The following is a 16,116-nucleotide window of genomic DNA, read 5'->3' on the forward strand; positions in this document are numbered from 1 at the left end:
GCCTTGGCAGCATAAAGGGACTGTAAAGTGGATGTAAATGTAATTTACCTTGCCTGAGGGTATGAATGAGAAAAGACCATGTGACATTTGGAACACTTTAATGATGGAACATTTAACTATACTTATCACTTTCAGTTGGAATGAAGTTATGTGTTCAGTTGAGGTCAGTTGACTTTGAAGTGGCATAATCTTTAAAAATAAAGGTTTATTTTTATAGCTTAAGTGCTTTCCAAATTAAGAGATCTTTTAGAAGATCTCTTGCTTCTCTTACTTTTAGCTGTAGCGCTTTTTACTGTTTGTATTCTACCCAGTGTTAATTTAAGGCTCCATAGAAGCTCATCTCAAGTGATGTTGACACAACTGGCAGGCTTTATTTCATGGAAAGGCTCAATACTGCTAAACTGGACACCTCAAACATACAGTCCTGAAGTCCTCAAACTAGACAGGACATAAAATTAATTTGTTTTAGCTGTATGTAAACTTTCACATTATTTTTTTTTTTAGTAGCATGAAGACAAATTACGAAACTTAGGGAATAGCATCTAAAGGCAAACCACTATGTTTCTTAAAGTAAAAAGTAGTATTACAAATTCCAGGTGCTTTTTTTTTTTTTTTTTTTGACACTTGGGGTTGAATAATGATATCTTTTATTTACAAATACAGAAAGGGTTAAGATAAGGTGACTTACTAAAATTAGTCTTGCTTTACAGATTGATGGTGCTGGACTTGCAACCTGCATTGAACTGTGTGTGAAAGCATTGCGCTTGGAATCCAGTGAAAATACAGATGTAAAGATATCTATTTGCAAGACTATCTCCTGCTTGCTTCCGGATGATTTGGAGGTTAAACGTGCTTGTCAGCTGAGTGAATTTCTTCTTGAACCCACTGTGGATGCATATTATGCTGTTGAAATGCTATATAATCAACCTGACCAGAAGTATGATGAAGAGAATCTTCCAATACCAAATTCTTTGCGCTGTGAGCTCTTACTTGTACTGAAAACTCAGTGGCCTTTTGATCCAGAATTCTGGGACTGGAAAACTCTCAAGCGTCAGTGTCTGGCACTTATGGGAGAGGAGGCATCCATCGTGTCATCAATAGACGAACTAAACGATAGTGAAGTTTATGAGAAGGTTGAGGATTGCCAAGAAGAGACTAAAGAAACTTCTGTGAATGGGCTTGCTGGCACTTTTGATGAAGCTACAAGCCTCCTTAAGGGTATCAGAGATGAAAAGCAGAAAAAGAGAGAAATTAAAAAACTCAGAGAGAGGGGGTTCATATCAGCTAGATTTAGGAACTGGCAAGCTTATATGCAGTATTGCGTGTTATGTGACAAAGAATTCCTAGGTCATAGAATAGTTAGGCATGCACAAAAACATTATAAAGATGGAATTTACAGTTGCCCTATTTGTGCCCAAAATTTTAATTCTAAAGAAAACTTTGTTCCCCATGTAACTTTGCATGTTAAAAAGTCCAGCAAAGAGAGATTGGCTGCTATGAAACCACTGAGGAGACTGGGAAGACCTCCTAAAATAGCAGCTGCCAATGAGAATCAGAAAACTGATTCTGTATCCAAACAGGAGCAGCGACCCATTAAGAAGAACAGTCTCTATTCAACAGATTTCATTGTGTTTAACGATAACGATGGCTCAGATGATGAAAATGATGACAAAGATAAACCTTATGTACCAGAGATAGTGCCAGTTCAAAAGCCACTCCCTGTTAATGAATTCACCTGCCCTGTAACGTTTTGTAAAAAAGGCTTTAAGTATTTTAAAAATCTGATAGCACATGCAAAGGGGCATAAAGATAATGAAGAAGCTAAACGTTTTCTTGAAATGCAAAGCAAAAAAGTGATTTGCCAGTACTGTAGACGACATTTCGTAAGTGTTACTCACCTGAATGATCATTTACAAATGCACTGTGGCAGCAAACCTTATATCTGCATACAGATGAAATGTAAGGCTGGTTTTAACAGTTATGCTGAGCTGCTGACACATAGGAAAGAGCATCAAGTCTTCAGGGCAAAGTGTATGTTTCCTAAATGTGGCAGAGTGTTTTCTGAAGCTTATTTACTCTATGATCATGAAGCACAACACTATAATACTTATACCTGCAAAGTCACAGGCTGCGGAAAGGTGTACCGTTCTCAGAATGAACTGGAAAAGCACGTTGACGATCACAACAAGCAGCCTGAAAATGTGCAACAGCCTGAAAGCCAGACTAATCAGCCTGATCTTAGTCAGTCTTCTAAAGCTAATGAAAATACCAACGAAGTTGCTGTTAAAGAGGAATTGACATCTCCTCCGGCGGACAACCAGAGTAGTTTTACTGAAGGAGAAAACACTGGCTGGAATCAAATCAAAGCAGAACCAGAAGGGAATGAAAGTGTAAATACTTCAGTGAGTATACCGCGGCAAAGCGATTCCTTACCTAATGCTGGTTTGGAGCAGTCTCCTGCAGGCTCAGTGAAGACAGAAGTGGCAATTCCAGCAAGCAGCATTAAGGTGCCTGCTGTTAACCAGAAGATCCGAGATAACTTTGTAAAAAGAGGTAAATTGGCTGTTACTGCCGTTAAAGTAGATACCACTAAACCTGGAGCCCAGCAGTTGTGCTCGTCGGTTGACTCTTGTCTTTCAGTTTTCCAAGAGAGAAAGGAAGAAGACTGTCTCAGTCAGACTCAGAATATTCAAAATATTTCTGTGACCTCAGACACACTAAAACCAGAAGCCCTTGAATCAAAAAGCTTAGAAAGACAAGTGAGTATTGTAAATCCATTCAGCATGCAGAATCAGGCAGGATATCGAAACAGCGTACCCATTCCCAAACTTGAAATTGAAGACAGTATTAAGGCTGCCGCTAATCTATATAACCTGCCTTTAAAAACTTTAGAAAGTATTACGTTTATTCCTTCGCAGCCTAACATAAACAGCTCTTTAGTTCCAGCTGTGTCACCAGCAGCTCCAATTCAGAAATTTAATTGTCAGGTTGAGGGGTGTACTCGAACATACAACTCATCACAGAGCATTGGCAAACATATGAAGGCAGCACACCCTGATGAATATGCTGCTTTTAAAATGCAGCGTAAAAATAAGAAACCACGAAAATCCAGCAATCTGCAAAATGTGCTGAATGATGGGAAGATTGTGTATCTTCTGCCATCACAAGTGGGCAATGCAAGTGGTGCTGCTTTTACTGCACAGAACAAACCTAATTTGAATCCCACCTGTTCCAGTCAAGTGCAACATGTCTCAAGTACACTTTTCCCAACTCACCTAGAGAATTTGGCCAGTCCTATGTTACCTATAGTGGAAAGTGTCATAAATCCAAGTTTGTCTACTCGTATTAAAAGTGAGCCTGAGAGTGTTTTATGTTCACAAATGGAAAATATGTCTGGTGCAACCTTACCTTCCCAGTTGGACGATCTGGCAAAAACAGTTATGCCTCTGAATATTGACGGGGGTTCAGATCCTTTTCTGCCTTTGCCTGCAGAAAATGGTCCAATGTCTCTCTTTCCTTCATCAGCAGAGAATCCTCCAAATTCAGTCTTCTCACAATTGGACAATGACACAAATAACTTTTCATCACAACTAGAAGGAAACACTAGTTCTGCTTTCCCAAAAGAGGAAATTGTTGATCAGATATTTCCCTCGCGATTGGGTAATGAAAATAACTTCAGTGAAACTAGCTCTCAACATGCAGCTTCAGAAAAAGTAAAAAAAGATCGTGGCCGGGGCCCAAATGGGAAAGAAAGGAAGCCAAAACATAACAAGCGGGCAAAGTGGCCAGCAATAATTAGGGATGGCAAATTTATCTGTAGCAGGTGCTTCAGAGCTTTCACTAATCCTAGATCACTTGGTGGTCACTTGTCTAAGAGATCTTACTGTAAGCCTCTTGAAGGATCAGAAATTTCTCCAGAAGCTCTGCAAGCGAATGGACAGTCTTTGCTTGCCAGTATGATTCTTTCCTCAAATTCACTAAACTTGCAGCAGCCCCAGGAGTCTGCTTTCAATCCAGAGACATGTTTTAAAGATCCATCATTCCTGCAGTTACTTGCAGCTGAAAATCGTTCTGCAGCCTTGCTGCAGACCATGTTTCCACGGGCCAATGTGAGTAACTTTAATACCAGTGGGAATGAAGAAGGAAATCAAATTATAAAACAAGCTTTGGAAACTGCAGGCATCCCGAGTACCTTTGATAATACAGAAGTACTTCCACACGTGGTTACAACAAGTTGCGTCACAGATACGACTCCAATAAATGCAGCTGTTCTCTCCAACTCATCTGCGTCCCCTCTGCTGCAGACAGTCTGTAACCCCAGTACCCTGCTAACAGACCAAAACAGGACCCTCAATGCCAAAATTCCTCCAATAAACGAATGCAAGAGTTTGCCAGTTCTTGCAACAGAGGACTTAATGCGAAAGACTATTGAAAATGGCTTATGTCCTAGCTCATTTTCTAATGCTGTTGCAGCAGCACACAACTTCGCAGGGAACAGTTCACGAGTTTCAGTTATAAGTAGTCCCAAGAGTTCAGGATCAAGCAACTTGAATAAGAAGGGAACCAGTGCTTCAAAGAGGAAGAGGAAAGCAACTACACCCTTGCTTGTACCTGATATATCACAGAAAGTAGCAGTAAATAATACAACTGTGGAACTTCTAACCAAAAGCACTGAAGGAAATGTGCAAATACAGGGGGAAGGTTTTCAGTCCAACTTACTGGCAAATTGTGGCTCTCAAGCAGTGGTGGAAAATCTCACACAGAAACTTAATAATGTTGACAATCAGTTATTCGTGGCCAATATCAAAGACAACTTCAAAACAAATACCGATGCTCATACAATGCTACCCCCTTTAAGAGTAAAAACTGAAAATGGGGATTCCCAAATGATGGCTGTAAATTCTTGTGTCCAAGCAAATTCAGAGGAGCAGATTTCAGAAGACAGTGTTATGCAGAACTTTGAAAAAACCCTGGAAATAATCAAAACTGCTATGAATTCACAGATACTTGAAGTGAAAACTGAAATTCAGGATACCGTTGCTGCTTCAGGACAGAGCTTACAAGCAAATAATGCACAGGCTTCCTTGGGAAATTCTGCACATAGTGTAAAATTACCTACTCCTACACAATTTGCTGTGCACGTGGGGAATGTCACCACTGCAAAGAGTAGCCCTGCTCAGTCTGAGACATCTCAAAAGGATGATACTCAAATACTGGAAATTTTGGAGGGCTTGCAAAAACTGAAACTAGAAAATGATTCACCCATTCAGGTCTCTGAGCCTGTTTCCCAGTGTCCTCCAGCAGATACGCTAGCACCAGCAGTTCCTGTTGTATCATCAACTGAAAGTAAACCCCTTGTCCAGATATCTTTGGAGGCAAGTAACATTCAGTTTAGTGATAAAGTTAATAAGCCTTTTGTATGTCAGGATCCAGGCTGCAATTATAGTGCTATGACAAAAGATGCATTATTTAAACACTATGGCAAGGTTCATCAGTACACTGCAGAAATGATACTAGAAATTAAGAAACATCAACTGAAGTATGCCCCGTTCAAATGTGTTGTAGCTACCTGTCCAAAAACGTTCACAAGAAACTCTAATCTCCGAGCACACTGTCAGCTTGTACATCATTTTACGACAGAGGAGATGGTAAAATTAAAAATTAAAAGGCCTTATGGCAGAAGATCTCAAAATGAGACTGTAAACACAGCCCCACAACCTGTTGATGTAAAAACTTTGCAGACACTAGTAATAGAAAACAAAGCTGCAGCTCCATTGGTCAAAGAAGCTCAGATAAAGGAAGCTGTAGAGCCTGTAAAAATCTTGGAAAAACTTACACCAGAAAACAATATCCCTGAAAGACTGGAAAAACCTCCCCAAGTGGCTTCTGTTCCACCAGGGCAACATAATGGAGCCTCTATTTGTAGTACACAGGCACAAGCCAAAGTACGGAAGGTTAGGAGGTACAGGAAGGAAAAAGAGGAGAGGAAACGTAGGAAACCCGTAACAAAATCTCTGGAGTTTCCTACTAGATACAGCCCTTATAGACCGTACCGATGTGTCCATCAGGGCTGCTTCGCAGCTTTTACGATACAACAAAACCTAATCCTTCATTACCAAGCTGTGCACAAATCAGACCTCCCTGCCTTCTCTGCTGAAGTGGAGGAGGAGAACGAGCCAGGCAAAGAGGAACGCAATGAGGTGGAAACCAAACCCACCATCAGAGAATTCAGGTGTGAGGTGAGCGACTGTTCTCGCATCTTCCAGGAAGTTACCAGCTTGATACAACATTATATGAAGCTTCATGACATGACCCCAGAGCAAATTGGAAATATGAAATCTGCTCCAGAGGCAGGAAGATTTTCTTGTGATCAGTCTCAATGCAAGTCTTCATTTACAGCATATCTTAACTACATTGTACATCTTGAGGCAGATCACGGTATTAAGATAAGGCCAAACAAAGTAGAAGATGACGGTGTATTCAAGTGTGACTGTGAAGGCTGTGACCGTATTTATGCTACTAGGTCTAACCTCTTGAGGCATATTTTTAACAAACATAATGACAAGCATAAAGATCACCTAATAAGACCCAGGAGACTGACACCAGGTCAGGAAAACATTTCAAGCAAAGCAAATCAGGAGAAACCATTGAAGTCCAAACAGAGAGGACTAAAAAACAGATCGGGAAAAGAAGGTAACAGGCTGTCAGCGAAAACAAAACGAAAGAAAAATGTCAGCCTGGAAAACAAAAACTCAAAAGGAATGCAAGTTCAAGAAAATAAGGCCTATTCACTGAAACGCGGCAAGCATGTTTATTCAATAAAGGCTAGAAACGATGCGTTATCGGAATGTACAAGCAGGTTCATAACTCAGTATCCATGTATGATAAAGGGATGTTCATCTGTAGTTACAAGCGAAAGTAACATAATAAGGCATTACAAATGTCACAAGCTGTCCAAAGCATTTACTTCCCAGCACAGAAATCTGCTTATTGTATCTAAAAAGCACTCTGTCTCACAAGTAAAGGAAGCCTCTGGTGAGCAAGAGACTGAGAAAAAAAGTGATGTGAAAGAGCCTGAACAGAGTGTGGTAGTGAGCAATAATGATTCAAGCACAACTATGTTACCGCAAAAGGAAACTGAAAAAGGTGAGAAGGATGAAGTTGATGAACTGACAGAACTATTCATTACTAAACTGATTAACGAGGATTGTTCAAGCGCTGAAAATCAAGCGAAAATCTCTTCTAGTGTAAATAGTGACTTGCAGGAAACCGCCTCCTGCCCCTCAGAAAAGCAAAAATCAAACAACTTAAAAAGAGCAAACAAAGAAAAAAATGTATCTCAGAGTAAGAGGAGGAGAGCTGAAAAAACTGAGGAAGTACTGCCTGCTGATGTGAGCAGCATGCCCAGGGAGGAAGAGACTGCTGTCGCCATTCAAACGGCTGAAGAGCAACCTGCAGCTTTTGACTGGAGCTCATTTAAGCCAATGGGTTTTGAAGTGTCATTCCTTAAGTTCCTTGAAGAGTCTGCTGTGAAGCAAAAGAAAAACACTGAAAGAGAGTACCATAGCAGCGGAACCAAAAAAGGATCCCATTCAAACTCGCGAAAGTCCAATGAGAAGACCTCCGTAGCAAGTAATGTCACTTGGTCATGTTCTGAAACTGAAACCCTCGTACCGTTTGCCAACCCATCACGGCTTCCATGTGGTGATAATGTAAAGATAGTTTTAGACAAGACTCTTAAAGACTGCGCTGAGCGTGTGTTGAAGCAACTTCAGGAAATGAAACCTATCGTCAGTTTGAGAAAGCTCGAAGGACGTTGGGAGGATAATCCAGAGGTTACAGCTGCAAAAGTAATTGTTATGGGTGCCGAGGAAGGGGAGGCAAAATACTGAAAACCTAATGTGTTTAACCACGATCTGTAATAAAATTTATTTTGAATAGGAAGCCATCAAGCATGCTAGTAACTGTGGAGCTCTTTTATTTTGAAGTGATTTAATCTAGCAAAAAACATGACATGAGTCATGTAAATGTCTTATTTGTTTTTATCCCTATGGGACTTGAAGAACAGAGTAATTGCTTCAGTTTTGTAAATACTTGATCGAAACCTCAACTTTCTATCAGATGTCCTTTCCATGAACTAAATCTTTGTGAGTTGTCTGTGATTGGTATCTTTCACCAGGTTACTTCTCCTATATAACAGTACTCTTTATTTGTAGATACATTTTTTTTGTATATATTTATTATTGTAAATCATTTGCTGCCACCAGCAGTCTGTAAGTCTAAACTATTAAATGACACATTTATATTCGGAATTTTAATTTGTAACTAAGTAAGCAAGTTTTTAAAGCTGTCCTTTACTCATTTTAAATTAAGAACTTTTGAACTAAAACTAGCTAAGTCTGTCATATCCAGTTTATTTTGCATAAAGCATTTATTTACAGGAGAGGAGCTGGATAAGATCACATTTCATAGGTTAAACGTACTGACACGCTCTCATTTTTGTAAATTTTAACATCCAGTATCTATGGATGATATTCATATGTAGTTAACACATAAATATAATAGTTTTCTTATAGCTACATTTTTCATTGCTTTTAATTGGATACAAAGCATTTATGATTCCATAATAAAAATGGAAATGTGAATAAAAATAGTTTGCTACATTGGAGATTTAAAACAATATTTGGTATTAAAGAATCCATTGTGAATGTGATAGAAAATTAGTAGTGTGGAGCAGTGTATATATTTGAGGTGGTGATTTGTGAAGTAGCCCAGTATTGCCTTAAATAAAATCACATTTCATTTCTTGTTTTATACATGTGATCTTATAAAGGTTATTTTTGTTTCTGTAACTTAGATTGGTGTATAGTTTAATTTTTGTTAAAAAAACAAAACAAAAAAACTTCAGAAACCGTTTTTGTAAATAGTGGGTTTATAAAACAGATGGTTTATTTTGATAATACCAATTTGGTATCTATCTATAGAATACGTGAGTCTTTATGCCATACCATTAAAAACTGAATAAACAAGGCACTTTCTGAAAGGGAAGTGAGATTGTGATCTTACAGATAAACTCGGTGGTTGTGCTCTATTGATGGCATAGACTCCCTCCGTGCTCTTCTGCCTCTCGCTGACTGTATCTGGCAGCACTCTCGCCACCTCTCTCTTTTCCACACTGGAACAAGCCTCAGAAGCGGTGCCGCTTGTAGTGCCCGGGATTGGAGCAATTTCTCTGTATGCTGCTAACAGAAATGACAGGTATCCACTTTGTTGAGTAACCAAAAGTGTGAATGCGTTGGTGGGAGTGGTCAGTACCCAGGAATCTTCAAGTGTTGTTTTTCATGCGTGATTATGCCTAACTCGGTTGGGAAGAGCCAGCTGGATTGTGTGGTACCAAAAATTTTTCTTGGCTTATTCTCATTACTGGATGTGACCTACCTTCAGTAATATAAAATAGTCTTTATCTTGGGAGAGATTGGCTTGATACTTTTTTTTTCTATAAACTTGTCTTGCCATGTAAAGCTTTGCATTAAATGCTACACTTGATTGCTCTTAAGCTATTCACCTGGAATCTTTGACAGTTTACTTGAATATCAATGCAGAGGGCACATTCCTACAACCAAATGAAGCGACTTCCTGTGAGAGTGAGGATTATGTATGAAAATCAGAAAGGCAACAACATTTCAGCTTGGGCATAGCCCTTGGTTTCCTACCTGGTGCTAAATTGCATACCCGCACAGGAGGCCCGTGCTTCCATTTGAACGAAGCTCCTTCGCTCCTCTCGCTTTAATCCCTCCCAAGTGACTAAACTGATAATTCTGCAAAGTTAGTAAATCAAAGGTGCTATCTGAGAATGATAAAACCAAAAGAAATCCTTACATTTTAACTCGAGGAGAGATCATTATATTTGCTATAAGCACATGATACCATGTTCTACCTGCCAGAGGTTGCGCCGTCTCCCTGGATGGGGGTTGTTGTTGGATGCCAGCCGCGGTGATTGTAGAGGGGATCTTCTGCAGGGGAGAAGAGGACCAAGAACCTCCTCTGGAGTGGATTCACAAAGCTTGCCTGAAATCATGTTTTCAGATGTACCTAACCACTGTAATAACTGTTGACAGACCTCACAACTTAATTTTTAGAATAATTTTGTGTTGTGTAAGTTAAATAGTTTCAACATTGACATTCCTAATGTACGTAGTGCATCATTTGCCGTTTTTAGACTGAGAATAGCATACAACTATTTAGCTCCACAGTGCTACACTAGAATACTATTTCTTTAAAAAAGAAAAAACAAAATCCAGTGTCCTAAATAGCCAGGAAATAATTTCTGGTTTGGATCTGAAAGTAGGGTCTGAATTTCTGAGAATGAAATTTCAAATACTGTCTCATTCTTATCCCAATTAATCCAATTAAAGTAGATGTAGTACCAATATAGTCTGTGCCCTCCACAGCACACTCCCTTTTATGTGGGTATTGACAGCCTCTCCAACAGGTAAGCTATCATGATTTTTTTTTTTTCCTTTTTAAAAAAAATGCAAATTTAAACTTAAAGCAAGGGGCCAAAGGCAGGGTGTGATTTAAGATGTCATGGAAGGGGAGGGCACTGTGGTTTAATGAAGCCACCAACAAAAGTTTTTGAGGAAATATATTCGGTATTTGTATTATGATGACTGATGTATAAGAATCTCCTGCTATATAGGTGCAGTAGCATGCCTGAACTGACAGCTCTTGCAGAGTCTGGAGCCGTACCCCTGCCCTTGGGGCTGCCGGGCGGGATGGGGCTGCGGGCTGGCTGAGCCCAGCTGTACCAGCACCACCTCAGCCTGCGGGCTGCCCTGACACCCATAGGTGCTGCTGGCCCCTGCCCTGACACCTGGTCCCTCTCCGTCCTCTTCCCCTCTCTCTCCTTCCCCTCTGTGTCTCTGTCTTCCAGACATCAGTGGTGCATTTGAGCAGAGGTGCTTTTTTTTGAAACCCTTGTCACCATGAGGAATATGACGACTACAACAGGAGTTGCTGATCAGGAAGCAACCAAGGCAAAAGAGTCTGGATACAGACTGTTACGTGATGGAAAGACATCTTTAAACTGGCAATCAGCCTCTTGTGGTTGGCTGTTTCTAAAGAAATCTTAAATTGTCTGAGGCCTAATTTGAGTAGTGCGTTTGTCCTCACATGTGTTGGGGTGGTTGTCATCAGCGGGATGGAAGGACTGTTGGTCCTAGAGTATTCTGCTGGGATGTCCTGCCTACAGCTGTTAGATAGCAAGGGAGCGATGCCTGTAAAACTTAACTCTAGAAACAGCCACTGGTTCAGGTGAGGACAAGTAGTTGGCTGTATTGCAATTGGTTTCTATGCCCAGGAGTTGGTTGGGGCTCCCAGCTGCGGGCGCAGGGACACGCTGCCCCGAGGCTGAGGCCGGCTGGGCGAGAGGAGCTTCTGCTTCTGCTCCTGCTCTGCCTGCTGCTTGCTGGAGCCTTGGTACGGAGAAGATGGTCCTGTAGAAGGGGTGGGAAACAGGGCCAGGGGTACTGGAGATGGGAGCAGAGGAAAGAACTATTGGCAAGTAACAATTTTTTTTTTTCCTGTGACTTTTTTTCAAACCTGAGCTGTCACAAGGCAAGGAGATTACTTGGCTTTTAAAGAAAATGAGGATCTATATAAGACTTGGATCTTTTAGTGTTTGCAGAGATGTTTTGAAATATGAGCGAGGTAAGTAATTTTTTTGTATGAATGTGTATGAAGTGATCATGTTTCTTCATTACAGTGTGGGCTTAGATCGGCTTCCTACCATTTGCTGTGTGTTTGAGGAGACATACTTTTACACTTCATAAATAACCATACCACTTGAACTGAAATTTTCTTAAACTTGTCCAAGTGACTTGAAAGTTGAATACACAAAAAAGCCCTTAAACCTTTAGTTTAGGGACTGAGCCTACAAACTCATTTGAACCAAAAGTGTAAGAGCAAATGACTTCAGGGACGGATGGGTGAGTGAAAATTACACTGGAGCACAAAGAAGTATAAAGGTGGGGGAAAGGATTGTGGATGGGAAGAAGCCAGTAAAAGATCAAATACTGGCCAAGAACAATGGTTCAGAAAGTAGATTAGTTTGTTTCTGTTCTCTCAGGTTAGATAGATCTGACAGAGTTGCTTTGTGTGATGCTCATTTCATTAGCAGCTCTGTCAAACACTCCTAATTTTGCAGCGCATGACATAAAAGCCACTTGGTGGTTTGCTGCGAGTTCATCAGGGGTTACACAAAGATTGTACACAATTTTTCAGAATATTTCTTATGTAAGGTACTGGCTTTGTCAATACTGAAGTATCCTCCAAGACTTGAAAACCTGGTGATTTTGGAATTTTATTTATCATTTCATGGCTATTGAAGATAGAAATAAAACCTTGAATATACATTCCAAAGAATTAAAAGTTCTTGTTTCACAGGAAAATTTTTGGTCTAAGTGGGAACCTCTAACGCCACAGGGCTTTAGGGGATGGTCTAAAACCACTGAAGCCCTGACTTAATATACATTTTTATTAGAGAGCAGCTAATGCACAAAATTAATCAGAAACCTGTGTTGAGTAAACTGTGTTTGCTTCTCTTTGTTTTCCCTCAAATAAAACTTGTTTTTAAAAAACGAATGAATACTTTTTCATTCATGTACTGTCTTAAAATCTGGCCTCAATAAGTAAAAAACGGACATTTTGGAAGCATTTTTTATTTTGATAGTGTTGCCCTTGTCTTAAAAAATGATGCATTAGGGTACAAAAGAGCCAAGATAATTTTGCGTGTTGTTCTGTTACTCAAACTGTGGCGGTCACGGTTACACAGGGCTGATGGGCAATGGCTTTGCTTCATGCACTGCTTGGTGGGTTTTGCTCAGTAGCTGCAAGAGTTTCTAACGGCATTTCTGTCATAAGCCATATTCTGTGTACGTAGAGATTTAACAGAAGATGTTCTGAATTGTCTAAAGTGCATTGTCTCAATATACACACTGATTCAGCGCCACTCATGATGTAAAACTTTAACTGGCCACAAGCTGGCAAGCTGTCTCTGTTAAGTTCAGCAGCAACAAATGTTATTTCACCTTTTATAAAAGCAGATTTACGTTAGCAAAAAAAAGCTTGAAAATCAGAGTCAAAAGCAGATAGCTTATTCATTTGTTCTTAATTCAATAACCGCTACCCCAGTACTCATAAAAGTAACACACTGTAACTAAAGCTGGAGGCTTTTAGAGTGAAAAAAGGGTTACATGCTTTTGGTACTGTTTCTTTTTATCCGGTCACAATAAAATTGGTTGAACATTCAGGCAGCTCTGCTTACTGCAGGCAGTGGTTATCTCTAAAGGGTGTATTTCAGTGAGGCTCAGTACTTATCTGAAGGCCTTTCATCCCAGCAATGGAAAGAGAACACTACCCTGAAATAAGTAATTTTTGGCACTAATTTCTATCATTTCAGAAGTCTGGATAGTTTCAGAAGTCTAGGTTTAGGTTTACCAGAAAATGTCTTGGCTAATTTCTGTCCCTTTCCTGTTAGCCCAAGCAACGCATAATAAAGGGCAGAGGTGTGTGGTGTCAGAGATGCTCTGAAAGGGGGGGGGGGGGGGGGGGATATGGGGGAAATAGCTGTGGGGTTTTTTTACTTTGCTTCTCCTGGAGGCTTTTCATATTTTTAGATTTCACACATTCTTCTATGGCAGAGCAACCTACCGAAGGAGTAGCAGTGCCTTCAGCCTTACTAAAGGGACCAGATTCCTGGCTACTGAATACTAGGATTACTGGCTACTGTTTTGCCATATTGTGCAGTCTACACTTCTCTACTCAGATCTTAGGGAACTAGGAATGATCTTTTCCCTTAAATGCCACAGCTGCACAGCAGAATAAAAGTCTGGGGGCTCAGGAGCTGCTTCGTGCAGGTGACCAGGAGTTAACTCCGTACTCTGATATATGCTGCCTGTAGAAGTCTGAGCAAGTACCTTTTTGTACATGATGTGTTCTGATGAGAAATACCCTAAAAACTGTAAAGGACTCACATACCTTCAGAAGGAGGTGCTCCACAAATAGCTAAATAACCAGGTCTGTCTTTATCACCAGGGGCTAAACTAGATGTGTCTATCTGCTCCTTTTTCTTTTTTTTTTTTTTTTTTTTTTTTTGGACATGTTTTACAGTGGTAGAGTGGAATGGGCTTGTGAGCATCCAGCTCACTTCCAAGACACTAGCAACCACTGTATGCTAGCACTTTCCAATTGCAACTTCAAGAGTTATCACATCCACCCACCTGACAAACGCTGTACAGCACCGTACTGTTCAGTGTCTTGATCAATTCCAGGTTCTTCCAGCTCTGCATTTAAAAAGCCTCTTTGCTTGTACCAAAGCAATTTGTGTAATACTCAAGACACAACTGTCTGAGCAATTGTTTCAACATGATTTATCATAAGCATCTGTGTTTATATTAAAACTTCACAGAATTTTCAGACCGCTACACCTCTCGTTTCATCATGAAAAGATCTAGATTATTCTGTGTATGGCATACATAATGCAACTGAATATATCTGCTCAAGTAAGGAGGAACTAATAGAGAAAAAGTATTTCTTACGTAGCTATCCTTCCAGTTCTGTAAAGCACTGATTGGAAAAACAATTCATGAGATACAGCTTGTGTAACAGGAAGGTGCTCTCTAGCCTTCTTTCAAGGCAATAGGGAACTTTTTCCACATTCATCCTGTATATTCAGAGACAAGGACAGGGAGCTGTGGTGGAAATGTCCTGCAGCTGCTCGTCTGTCGTCACAGATGATTTTTGATTTGTGGCAATTGCTTTTCAAGCCTTGATGTTCTTTTATGTACTTCTTCAGATAACATTTTATGGAGTATTTGAAAATGAGATAACTCAATTCACTTAAATTTAACAAAATGCACAGGCATGACGTTGCCACCAGTAAATAGAGGAAAATCATCTTCTCTGTGGGTTTGGAAATATAGCAGTCTACGGTATTGGGACATGGTCTTATGTCACATGTCACAAGACGTGGCACTTTGAATCCATTGTACAATTTATAAAACAGAACAAGAAACACTACTTCAAATCCTGTTTTTAAAATAATGCTGACAAGGTAAGTGCACAGCAATCCACCATCTATCTGTCCTGGACTTTTATAAAGTTTCTGGTTGCGGTGTTTCTCTCTGTTCTCTCGGTAAGCAACATGAAAAACAACCAAGAGTGAAGGTGTGGAGACCATGATTAATTGCAAAGCCCAAAGTCTGATGTGGGAGACAGGAAAAAAATGGTCAAAGCAGACATTTTCACAACCAGGCTGCTTGGTATTACATTCAAATTCATCATGTTCATATTTCCAGATGTTTTCTGCGGCCACAATGTAAACCAGTAAGCGGAACATGAACACAACTGCTACCCAAATTCTTCCAATTCCTGTTGAATATTTATTCACTCCACTCAGCAGGTCACGTAGGAATCCCCAGCTCATTTTTCTTCTCAAGGAAAGAAGGAAAGCTCTATTGAAGAAACACAAGATCAGAGAGATGCTTTCTCTTGGGTGAAGAAAAACGAAACGCTCATTTCAAGGTGAAACATAACCAGTAGCTAGGCAACTTAAAATTATTATTTAAAAAGGAAAACAACAGCAACAAACTGCTCTTAGTTCTGATAATTTGTACCTTCTGAGGCTGTTACACAAAATTTATTTACTGTTAAAATAGGTTTTGTCAATTGGACTGAAGCCTAATTGTACTGTTAAACTGTCCTCTGCAAGTAAACGTGCCTGTTATTCCCAAGGGTCTCCCAAGCGTCAGGTAGAGCTTTCTCTGGCGAGTTCAGGCTAGCAGCCTACCACTGAGGTACACTTAACTTAGCCCTGTCAGTTATGCAAATACTAAGCACAGTTAAATCAGATTTCAAGTTCAAATTTTTGTATAGGAGCCACGTGTCCCATAATAAGTTGACTAACAAAATGCAAATTGTTTGCTTTTTATCTGTGATCTAACTTCTCGGTAAACTTGTGCAATATTTTAAATCCTGTCCTACTTCCTTAGATTTTATTTGTCATATTTCTCATTATTTAAGAATTGTGTTGAACTTTACTTCAAAAATTGGATTTTT

General features: G+C 39.9%; 2 protein-coding genes across 4 annotated transcripts in view; one reads left to right on the forward strand and one right to left on the reverse strand.

The window, feature by feature from the left end:
* The window catches only part of ZNF292 (zinc finger protein 292), a 55,570-nt gene extending 46,014 nt beyond the window's left edge, over window positions 1-9,556 (forward strand). For both annotated transcript variants that reach the window (XM_055810033.1, XM_027785977.2), the window contains one exon: window positions 711-9,556. In XM_055810033.1, the coding sequence (XP_055666008.1) occupies window positions 711-7,892 (7,182 nt within the window). In that variant the 3' untranslated portion in view covers window positions 7,893-9,556. The remainder of the gene's footprint in view (window positions 1-710) is intronic.
* On the reverse strand, window positions 8,998-15,496 carry GJB7 (gap junction protein beta 7). 2 transcript variants are annotated; one of them, XM_005236914.3, is made up of 2 exons: window positions 14,791-15,496; window positions 8,998-9,134 (listed from the first exon to the last, which is right to left on the reverse strand). In XM_005236914.3, the coding sequence occupies exons 1-2, from the start codon at window positions 15,482-15,484 to the stop codon at window positions 8,998-9,000; spliced, it is 831 nt and encodes a 276-aa protein (XP_005236971.1). In that variant the 5' UTR covers window positions 15,485-15,496. The 2 variants fall into 2 exon arrangements, with proteins under 2 accessions (XP_005236971.1, XP_027641779.1); XM_027785978.2 differs by lacking the exon at window positions 8,998-9,134 and having other exon boundaries at window positions 13,693-15,496.
* Window positions 15,497-16,116: the final 620 nt, after the last annotated feature.

The sequence above is a fragment of the Falco peregrinus genome, chromosome 7 (assembly GCF_023634155.1).
Source record: "Falco peregrinus isolate bFalPer1 chromosome 7, bFalPer1.pri, whole genome shotgun sequence".
Taxonomy (NCBI): domain Eukaryota; kingdom Metazoa; phylum Chordata; class Aves; order Falconiformes; family Falconidae; genus Falco; species Falco peregrinus.